Source organism: Schistocerca cancellata, chromosome 7 (assembly GCF_023864275.1).
Source record: "Schistocerca cancellata isolate TAMUIC-IGC-003103 chromosome 7, iqSchCanc2.1, whole genome shotgun sequence".
NCBI classification, from domain to species: domain Eukaryota; kingdom Metazoa; phylum Arthropoda; class Insecta; order Orthoptera; family Acrididae; genus Schistocerca; species Schistocerca cancellata.
In genome coordinates, this window is record NC_064632.1 from 411,373,409 (window position 1) to 411,385,550 (window position 12,142).

The 12,142-nt window shown below is 42.3% G+C and overlaps 1 protein-coding gene across 1 annotated transcript in view; it reads right to left on the minus strand.

Annotated features, from left to right (window-relative positions):
- Positions 1–12,142, minus strand: part of LOC126092802 (tetraspanin-17) — a gene marked incomplete at its 5' end in the record, with an annotated part of 110,270 nt that overhangs the window by 18,446 nt on the left and 79,682 nt on the right. Inside the window, 2 exons of the mRNA XM_049908531.1 lie at positions 1,968–2,084; positions 8,954–9,064. Coding sequence (XP_049764488.1) covers positions 1,968–2,084; positions 8,954–9,064 — 228 coding nt within the window. The remainder of the gene's footprint in view (positions 1–1,967; positions 2,085–8,953; positions 9,065–12,142) is intronic.

Sequence of the window (12,142 nt, forward strand, 5' to 3'; positions counted from 1 at the left end):
CCGGCCCGCGAGAGCCGGCAAACCGGCCCGCGTTACCTGGCCGTACTTCCCCGGTATCCGGGCTGCCAAATATTTGAGGTGGTACCTATACTGCCAACAAATGAGTTTCGAGGCCTATCGCGACCAATACACCGCGACATTGTCGAAGCTCTATCATTACAAAGCGGAAGGTCATGGTTAAACTTGTGGCTATTCACAATAAACAGACAGACCATTCTCCGTGCGATAGTGAAAAAAAAGGACGGTTAACAGGCTAGTTTGGCGAAAACATTTTAAGTAAAAACATTCTTTGCATTTTATTCTACTCACGAGTCTGGTGCAAGTCTTTCAAATGGACACCACTTCGGCGACTAGCCTTAGTAATTAATCATTATGGAAGGTGCTTCTTAAGTGAGGTTACACTTTCTTTTGATTACGTTGCAAAATACGCATAGCAAGTAAATCGTATAAAATATTTTTATTTAAAGGCAATTTAAAGCAAATACAATACCTGATGTACATAATGATATTGGATATTTTAGTTGTAACTGATGTATAAAAATAACTAATTAATTTATATCTTGAAAACTCACAGTGTTAGAGTATTCACGTAAAGAAATTTAACATCTTAGTGATAATTAATGACTTTTATGTAGCTGTAACTTTCCTTTCATAATTACCTCCAGTTGTGGATCAAGTTTACTGGTAGAGATAATCATCAGCGACTTCAAATGCTCATCACTTAATTTTAATCTGTAAATACTTTTTGCGTGTTTCATTTTGGAGAAAGTTTTATCACACAAATAAGTAGTGCCAAAAGCGGAAAAAAAGCCACTGGCAAATTTATGTAAATTTGGAAACTGTGTGGATGGAAGACACATAAAATTCCAGTAATGTTGACTTCGAATGTTTTTCTTTAAAAAAGTCGCTACATCGCAAATCAATAATTTCAAACTGAAGTTCTGCGGGCAACGCTTCTATACTGACGTCAAAGGGATTTTGAAATATCTTGATATCGTTTGAATTTGCATCGATATCTGAAAAACGTGATACAAAATTAATTTTTTAAGGCGCCCAAAGCTTTAAATTGCGAAAGTTACAGGAAACGGAATCTCAGTTTTCTGACTGAATGTTTGGCATGTATTAAAATGCGTGAAGCATAGTTTGTTCAACTGAGATTGAAACAAAGCATCTTTTGTCGAAAGGACTTAACATGCGTGTATAAATCAGGCAGAAGCTAGTTTTCACCTTGATATTTTAAATTAAGGTCGTTCATATGTTTAGTTAATAAGCCTGTACAAAATGTTAGCTTCCGTAACCACTCACCGTTCCGTAAATCAGCCAGAGGGCGATTCCTTCGTTCAAAAAAATTTCGATTACTGTTCGGAGTTCAAAAAAACGAGTCAGAACTTTACAGCAGCTAAGCCAGCATAAAAATCGTAGTCCGTTTCAGTGCTAGCTATTCCCACAACCTTAGATTTTTTGCGATTTCATCTTTCCTTTAGCCTTACATTACGGTGATCATGGAGTGCTAGGATGCTTTAATCCCACTAGGTAGATCTTGGCCCTTATGACTTCGTGGAGGAGTCAATGTGGCCCGCAGACTAAAAAGTTTGGAGACCCCGACGTAGAGAGATTCTTCATCCCCTACATGTCACTTACCATAACACCACGAAGACTAGTAAATTCTGAGAGATCTGTGCAGACATTCTTCCCGCATTCCATACGCTACTGAAACGGGAAGAAACCATAGCCTGTGGTACCATACTAAGTACCCTCTGCCATGCACATCGCAGTCATCTGCAGAGTATATATCCCAGGCAGCGGCGAAAGAATCCATTAATACTCGTGCGACAACAGCAATATGGTACAAAAGATAAGATTTCTGGACGACGCAGAAGTGATGCTGTCGCAAGATCGCCTCCACGCTTACCTCTTTAGCAGCGTGGCGTACTACGTAGAGAGAGCGCTAGCGAAAGGTAACAGACCTGCAGGAAGGCGGTGGCCACTGCGACTATGGCGACGACGAGCAGGTTGCGCTCGATCCACTCCTCGCCGGCCTGGATGCAGCCCTTCTCGTTGATGATCTTGGCCACGTCGTATTGCTGCAAAGTCACACACTCGTACACACTCTGCAGCCGCGGACAGCTTTACCTGAGTCAGTTAGTAGGCCGCCCCGCCGCCAGGACCTAGCTCAACATGCAGGTAACATGCAGCATACCAACATTCGGGTGCAGCAACAGGACACATACGCGTTACACGTGCGAGTCTAAGGCAACATGACGAGAACAGCTCTTTTTCTAATTCTGAAAATCACTTAGAATTTTCTGAATAATGCCGAAATTTGGTGTATCTGCTAAAAGAGATTAACCATCATCAGATCAAGATTCTGGGAAAACATATAAAAATTGGCCATAGAAGTGGATGCTGTACTATTCGAAACACCGAATCTTAAACAGAAAACAATCTTAAGAAAAAAAGTTGCACAAGACCCAGTGCTTCGTTGCCTGGAGCTGCTGTGTACTGTCAGAGGGTTTCCGTCACCAACTGATGACTGATCAGCACGGGTAGCAATTATGAAAGCGACGCTTCATCCATCGTTCTCAGACTGAGCTTTATACAAGGCAACTAAAACCTTCAACTAGCATGTACAGTATACCAAAATATAATGTTGTATATAATATCTTTTTTTTTATTGACTGGAATACTCTCTTTCAAATTCTGAAGGTGGCAGCGGTAAAATACAGGGAGCGAAAGGCTAGTTACAATTTGTACAGAAAGCAGATGTCCGTTATAAGAGTCGAGGGACATGAAAGGGAAGCAGTGGTTGAGAAGGGAGTGAGACAGGGTTGTAGCCTCTCCTCGATGCTATTCAATCTTTAAATTGAGCAAGCAGTAAAGGAAACAAAAGAAAAGTTCGGAGTAGGCATTAAAATCCATGGAGAAGAAATAAAAACTTTGAGGTTCGCCGATGACATTGTAATTCTGTCAGAGACAGCAAAGGACTTGTAAGAGCAGTTGAACGGAATGGACTGTGTCTTGAAAGGAGGGTATAAGATGAACATCAACAAAAGCAAAACGAGGATAATGGAATGTAGTCGAATTAAGTCAGGTGATGCTGAGGGAATTAGATTAGGAAATAAGACACTTAAAGTAGTAAAAGAGCAAAATAACTGATGATGGTCGAAGTAGAGAGGATATAAAATGTAGACTGGCAATGACAAGGAAAGCGTTTCTGAAGAAGAGAAATTTGTTAACATCGAGTATTGATTTAAATGTCAGTAAGTCGTTTCTGAAAGTATTTGTATGGAGTGTAGCCACGTATGGAAGTGAAACATGGACGATAAATAGTTTAGACAGGAAGAGAATAGAAGCTTTCGAAATGTGGTGCTACAGAAGAATGCTGGAGATTAGATGGGTAGATCACATAACTAATGAGGAGGTATTGAATAGAATTGGGGAGGAGTTTGTGGCACAACTTGACTAGAAGAATGGATCGGTTGGTAGGGCATATTCTGAGGCATCAAGGGATCACCAATTTAGTATTTGAGGGCAGCGTGGAGGTAAAAATCGTAGAGGAAGACGAAGAGAGGAATACACTAAGCAGATTCCGAAGCATGTACGCTGCAGTAGGTACTGGGAGATGAAGAAGCTTGCACAGGATAGAGAAGCATGGAATCAAACCAGTCTCAGGACTGAAGACCACAACAACAACTATCTTTTAGGTTTTAATCGTTTTGTGTACAGATCAGGAAAAAGAGGGAAAATCAAGAATGAAAGACCAACAACGAAGTGGTCGGATTAGATAAATTATATGACAGGAATGAAGCCCTATAAATCGAAGAAGCAAAGACGGAAATAAAAGGAAGATTCTGGAGTAGGATCAAAATTCAGGGTCAAAGGACATCAGTCACAAGATTCGCTAATGTCATTGTTATCCTCGGGGAAAGTGAGGAACATGTTTGTTGGACTTAATGAATGCAAACAACAGTCGCGTAAGCATATATTATGGACTGACAGAAAACCGAAGAAAGACGAAGATAATAAGGTGTACCTGAAAAGAGATTAGAGATTGTATGGAATGCATGGTCCCTTCTTCAGAGAGAACCATATTTTACTCGCACAGGTCGAGGACAGGCCAAGAATCGATGGTCAAGTGCCGAATGCGCCCAGAGAGTGATACTGAGGTCAGATACATTTCAGTCAGTGTGTAAGCGGTTGTTCTAATGGCGTTCAAAAATTATACCGCATGGTGACAAAGCGTCTTTACCAAAAGCTGATTATAAATACGGAGTGCCGATATTACGCGTACGCGTCTACAGCGGCGTGCAATGGATTGCCGTGTGGATGACGTGTGCAAATTATTATAACACCATGTGACAATATTCCAATGTACTGACCTGCTGTGTCGAGATTACACGTTAACAGATGTGTAAGACAATGGTGGTGACTCTTTTCAGTTATGTTAAACGAGAATATAGGAATTTCACTTGGTGAAAACTTTCACTACCTTGATTACTGCATAACTTCTATTCTGAGAAATAGTATTACTAAGCAGTAACAACTTCCGTACCAGTTAAAACGTATCAGCCATTATGCATTAGGTCACGACCATTGAAAATACAGGTCTTTCACGATAAACTTAACATCAAAATTAAGGGCCACTACGTAAACGAAGTGAAGGAATTCTGCTACCTTGGAAGCAGAATAACACATGATGGTACAAGCAAGAACGACATCGAAAGCAGACTAGCCCTGGCAAAGAGATCATTTCTGGTGAAAACATGTTTGCTACTATCAACCATTTACCTTAATTTGAGGAAGAAATTTCCGAGAACGTATGTTTGGAGAACAGCATTGTATAGAAGTGAATCGTGGACTGTGGAAAAATCGACAGAGAAGAGAATCCAAGTGTGAGGTGCGGTGCTGTAGAAGAATGTTGAAAATTAGGTGGACCAATAACATAAGGAATTAGGGGGTTCTCTACAGAATCGGTGTGGACAGATCCTATGAAGACATTGACATGAATAACAGATAGGATGATATAACATTTATCACGACTTCAAAGAGTAACTTCCATGGTACTTGAGGAATCTGCAGAGGATAGAAACTTTGGAGGAAGACAAAGATAGTCATACATCGAAGAAATAATTTAGGACATTGTGTGCAAGTGTTACGCTAAAATGAAGAGGTTAACGCAGGAAATGAATTCGTGCTGTGCCACATTAAACCAGAGAGAAGATTGATAAAGGAAAAAATGGGGGGAGCCACGTTTTTATAACTTCCAAGTCCTCGCTACCTACTCTGCAGTTGGTGGCGGACACTTTATGGCGTTCACAGCAGTTCCGTGCATGGCGTGGTCTGGATTGAGTTTATTTTATTTATATGTATGTTACCAGCGATGACAAATGTTTAAGATTCACTGTTGCTTACTATGGCAATCGGTCTTATAAACAATTTTTGTATTATGTTTTTCAGAAACTTGGTCTGATGATGGTTATTATAACCGAAGCCGTTTATCTCCAGTAAATAAATTGTGATTTGTAGTGTTGTTTTATATTTTTCCATGTATATGAGTGCATTTGTAGATCGTTTTGGCAAGGCTTGATTCGAAGAAACATGCTTGTGTTTCATGCAATGTCAAAGACAGGCCGCATAGTGAGCCTAAGAGAGCAGCAGAGGAAACGTGTGCCACCGTCGCTCAACCAACTGATCAGTCTCCAGTGAAATCCGTTCTCAAGAGTTCTGAGAAAACCTACACTTCCTTGTTGCGACGTTAAAATTTGCTTCCTGTGCGATAATAAAGTGGAGTTTACAAAAAAATCATCTCACTATGATTCGAATTCATTTGAAACCGCGACAGAATCCTGAAACAGTGTATTATTAAACAAGCAACTGAGGGCAAAGCAGGTCAATAGCTTGTGAAAAAGATCATACATGGTATAAAAATATACGTAATTTCTTCACTTATTTTGTTGCAATGCCCACAGCAATTCTCGTTTCACAAACTATCGACGGCCTTAAAGAAATTACATAATTTCATTAAAATATTTCTAGACGATTTTATATCATAGTAAATGAGGAAGTCTCTCATATTAACCATATGGTAAAATAGTCTTCTCTTCGTGCGCTACCATTAGCCAAAATTCCTATTAACATCCCGAAGTATTTGTAAAATATGAGATATGTTATGATTATTTTACTCTCGCCGTATCATTTGTGCGCACAAAAGTTTGTGCACTCCGCACAATACATTTTCTCAAGTTTTAACGAAAGATGTAGATCTCCTCCCAAGTTTAAAAGAAAATTCAGTCTATTACCTACATTTCGTATACAGCACTGTATACCCTAACATACACCAAACGTAAAGTCATAGAGACTCATATTTTTCATTGCACAGTATTCGAATTGTGTGCAATGAGTCACTTAATTTCGAAATGTCATCGTCATTAACGAAATGACAAGCTGTTCATCATGAAGATGATGAATGAGGCTATAAGATGTGTGAGATCTTTTTTACCAAATGGTTTCCTCAAAACTGCAGAGCAGTCAGCACGTGTGTTCTCATTAATACAGTCTACTGACTCTGCTAGCTGCCACACAGAATTGTTCAATATAGTATTTTGTCCTATGGGTACAGTGTAATTTTTGTTCGATCTAACACCGCCCGGTGATGAAGACACAGCGATCTGTAAAGTTTATTGTAAATTTTAATCGTGTTGCTTGCAATATAATGTAATAACTAGATGATAACTGGTTTCGGTTGACTAGCAAACACAGTCAGGTCGTTCTTACACTGTATTTGGTTCGAATGGCTCTAAGAACTATGGGACTTAACATCTGAGGTCATCAGTCCCCTAGACTTAGAACCACTTAAACCTAACTAACCTAAGGACATCATACACATCCATGCCCTAGGCAGGATTCGAACCTGCGACCGTAGCAGCAGCGCGGTTGCGGATTGAAGCGCCTATAACTACTCGGCCACAGCGGCCGGCCTGTAATTGGTAACTAAGTACAATGCTAACCAACACATCGTTAATGAGCGTTATTCTCAATATCCAAAGGCTGTTCAAAGCACGACTGTTAACGTACACATTCTCCTACTGGTTTAATACACTAACAGTTTTGCTTTAGCCAGCCTCTGGATACTAACAAGTTACGCTTAGTAAAGATGTTGTAGTGATTAGCGCTCTACTTAGTTACCTATTACAGAGCAAGAACGACCTGAGAATGGTTGCTGGTCAACCGAAACCACTTATCATCTAACTTTTATTACAATACTGCGATCAAGACCATTAAAATTCATCATAAACTACACTACTGGCCATTAAAATTGCTACACCAAGAAAAAATGCAGATGATAAACGGGTATTCATTGGGCAAATATATTATACTAGAACTGACATGTGATTACATTTTCACGCAATTTGGGTGCACAGATCCTGAGAAATCAGTACCCAAAACAACCACCTCTGGCCGTAATAACGGCCTTCATACGCCTGGGCATTGAGTCAAACACAGCTTGGATGGCGTGTACAGGTACAGCTACCCATGCAGCTTCAACACGATACTACAGTTCATCAACAGTAGTGACTGGCGTATTGTGATGAGCCAGATGCTCGGTCACCATTGACCAGATGTTTTCAATTGGTGGGAGATCTGGAGAATGTGCTGGCCAGGGCAGCAGTCGAACATTTTCTGTATCCAGAAAGGCCCGTACAGGACCTGCAAAAAGCGGTCGTGCATTATCCTCCTGAAATGCAGGGTTTCGCAGGGATCGAATGAAGGGTAGAGCCACGGGTCGTAACACATCTGAAATGTAACGTCCACTATTCAAAGTGCCGTCAATGCGAACAAGACCGAGATGTGTAACCAATGGCACCCCACACCATCACGCCGGGTGATATGCCAGTATGGCGATGACGAAGAGACGCTTCCAATATGCGTTCATCGCGATGTCGCCAAACACGGATGCGACCATCATGATGCTGTAAACAGAACCTGGATTCATCCGAAAAAATGACGTTCATCCATTCGTGCACCCAGGTTCGTCGTTAACTACACCATCGCAGGCGCTCCTGTCTGTGTTGCAGCGTCAAGGATAACCGCAGCCATGGTCTCTGAGCTGATAGTCCATGCTGCTGCAAACGTCGTCGAACTGTTCGTGCAGATGGTTGTTGTCTTGCAAACGTCTTCATCTGTTGACTCAGGGATCAATACGTGGCTGCACGATCCGTTACAGGCATGCGGACAAGATACCTGTCATCTCGACTGCTAATGATACGAGGCCGCTGGGATCCAGCACGGCGTTCAGTATTACCCTCCTGAACCCACTGATTCCATATTCTGCAAACAGTCATTGGACCTCGACCAACGCGAGCAGCAATGTCGCGATACGATAAACCGAAATCGCTATAGGCTACAATCCGACCTTTATCAAAGTCGGAAACGTGATGGTACGCATTTCTCCTCCTTACACGACGCATCACAAGAACGTTTCACCAGGCAACGCCTGTCAACTGCTGTTTGTGTAAGAGAAATCGGTTGGAAATTTTCCTCATGTCAGCACGTTGTAGGTGTCGCCACCGGCGCCAACCTCGTGTGAATGCTCTGAGAAGCTAATCATTCGTATATCACAGCATCTTCTTCCTGTGGGTTAAATTTCGCGTCTTCTTCGTGGTGTAGCAATTGTAATGGCCATTAGTGTATGTTTCTTTTACTCACCTTTGACATGCTACATTTGATAATGTTTTCGTGGCATACCTGAAAGCGTCAGTATTACATTCCCGTACTCTGCCGTTGGGTGAAAAACAAGAGATATTTGCAGCGACATACATGTGTCAGCCTTAGTCTCGCACAGAGAGCAAGCGCAGTGTCCACGCCATGAAACAAAGAGACGTGCACGCAAGATGCAGGATGCAGAACGTACAGTGGACAGGCATGCAGTGCGGGAGGCGCCGGTTATTGTTACCTGCAGCACCGCCACCCCTACGGCCGCGCCCGCCACGGGCACCAGGTTAGCCTCCACCCACTCCTCCCCCGCGCGCAAGCACCCTCTGTCATAGATGTTGCGCTCGCCAGACTGGACACACGAGCACCGGCAAGGTTAAGGCAGCCAAGCGCACGAGCACACGGACACAGGACACGACACGGATAAACACGCACGCACGCACGCACGCACGCACACGCACGTACATACACGCGCGCCCACACACACACACACACACACACACACACACACACGCACACACACACACACACACAGGGAACATAAGCTCGGCGGAGAAAATATTTCTCATCCACTTAAAAGGTCGCTTTGTAGCGCTGTACATGTCGTAAACTGGTATTAGGCAGCCATGGGACCCTCCATCGCTATGTCAAGTCCGTGAGGTGATGTATATGTACTAGTCGTTCGTAACGAATCAGCACAGAGGGATGGGTCGACGCGTGATGAAACACAATAGCAAAGAAGGAGTTTTCACGTGCCTGTGACTACACTGTGGAAGCAGTTGCATGGCTTGTTGATGTATCAACCCGGTCTGTTCAATGTGTCTACAAGAAATTGCGTAAGACAGTGTAAGAGTAGTGGTTGTAAAACGATCCTAGCAGACACTGACTGGAGACGAGATTCACGCCTTGTAAACGAAACTCAGTTTCAAAACCGACAGCAGTTGCTGCTGTCAGTAAATGCTGGTCCATCTCAGTCAGATTCCGAGCAAACTGTGAGAATGGAAATGCATGCCATGGACATTCAGAGTCTGTTAACTCGCCAAAGACCGTTGCTCACAGCAGGGGCTTATGTAAGCACCATTTAGTTCATTTTCGGTTCTTGAGAAAACCCGAGAAGCATGGTTTTTGGGCACCAAACCGAGCAGCCGATACCAAGACTGATATGCACAGCAAATTGCTGAAATTTTTGAGATATATTTCTAAAATCCCGATATCGAACAACCTAGAAAATTATACAATGTAGGCTTTCACGGCCGGTGTTGTATTCAGTTGAAACTTCCGGGCTGAGAGGCCGTGGTCGATGTATAGAATTTCCACCTGACGTTTCGTCTCTATCTGCGGGAGACATCTTCTGAGGTCGATCGGCTACTGCCACTGAGGCTCCAGGTACTCTCGCATTTATAGAGCGCATAGAGGGCAACACCATTCGTCACGTGATGCCGACGGTATGCTTATCTTTGGAAGGCGTCATCATTCTCGATTAAGAGTAATCGATTGTCATTCTGCTGGCGCAACGTCGACATCCATATTTTGTCCAACTTTTAACTCTTCCTCTTTTCTATTAAAATTGTTATGGTGTTTGCGAATTTCTATTGCTTCTCTACACATGCGCGCATGATAATGGGATGTTCCTGCTAAAACGCTTGTCTCATTAAATTTAATTTCGTGATTCCCATATCAAAAAACATGCTCAGCTACGGCCGATATTTCGATGTGTCCTAAGCGACAGTTTCTTTTATGTTCGGCTAAGCGGGTCTTTACACTTCTTTTTGTTGTTCCAATATATACTTGTCCACAACTGCATGGAATTTTGTATACCCCAGGTGTTGCTAGGGGATGTCGGGCGTCTTTTGCAGTTCTTAAATATTCCTTAATCTTCCTTACACACCATAACAATTTTAATAGAAAAGAAGAAGTTTTAAAGTTGGACAAAATATGGATGTCGACGTTACGCCAGCAGAATGACAATCGATTACCCTTAATTGAGAATGATGACGCCTTCCAAAGATAAGCATACCGTCGGCATCACGTGACGAATGGTGGTGCCCTCTATAAAAGCGAGAGTACCTGGAGCCTCAGTGGCAGTAGCCGGACGACCTCAGAAGATGTCTCCCGCAGATAGAGACGAAACGTCAGATGGAAATTTTATACAGCGACCACGGCCTCTCAGCCCGGAAGTTTCAACTGAAGAAAACCCTTGAAGATTTTTTTTTATATTTTTATGTTTCCGAGATAAAGCGATTCAAAGTTACCCTACTTGTACACGTAAAATACGGTGTGAGGCGGAAACGTATTTCACAAAGTGACGAGACACGGATAAATATGCTGTACAATGTCTCAGTTATCATCAGAAAGGTTCTGGGAACCCTATGCTGTTGTTGCTCTGAAGCACATGCAAAATTTTTGTGCACGTCAAGTCCAGTCTGCGGAGAAAAATTAGTTTGGCGTTATTTCAAATTCACTAAAATTTTACTGACTCGTACAGTTCTATCCATATGAGTGACACTGCCTTCTGTAGTACGGAAAAGAAGCAAACCAGCTGAAAATGCTCCTATCCCAGCATAAACAATAGAATATGCACCTGTTTAAAAATCTGACTCAAAAGCGGGGTACCAGCTGCTTCATTCTACCTTCCTGAGCACCTTTAAAAATTTTCATAAATATTTTGAAATTCGAACATATACGCGCTTTATTATTCTGAGAAAAAAGGATACGTGCAGAGGGAAAGAGACGGAAAAGTAACAAATACTGGAAGATAATAGACAGTGACTGCGGCATTGAAACAGCGAGGGATACAACGGCAGTTTGAAAGAGAGGGACACAGTGGCAGTGGAACATATGAAATGTCAGAGATCAGTCCTTAGCAAAGAGTGAAGAAACAGTGACTGTGGGAGAGAAATAAAGAGAAGTAAAACGTTGAAATGGATGAGTTCCATTGATAATGAGGGAGAGTGTCTATGCTAATGATGATGAGGAACAGGGAAATATGACAGTGAGGAGACACAGGAGCAGTGGAAAGGAATGAATGAGATAATAGCTGTAAGATAGCAAGTTGGAGGCAATGACAGCGAGAGGAGACAGTGATAATAGAACGAATATGGCTTTGAGACAAAAGACAGTGACAATTGGCGAGACACAAAGAGAGAGTGACTGTGAATTTGACTGAATGAGTGTGTTGGACTGGGCAAGTGGGAGAGGATGGACATGAGCGACTTACGGGGATGCACTCGTGAATATGAGCGAATCACAGTTGCGCGAGCTTGTGGGAGCGAGGTTTGAGTTGCCCGTTAGATACAGCTGGAATGTGTTCGCATGCCAAAATTTTTCGGAAAATTTTTAAACTGTGTTAAGAGAGGTTCAATGAGGCAGCTGGTACCCTTCTTTTCAGAGTCTTTTACAGAGGAGCATATTATATTTTTTGTGCTCCGAT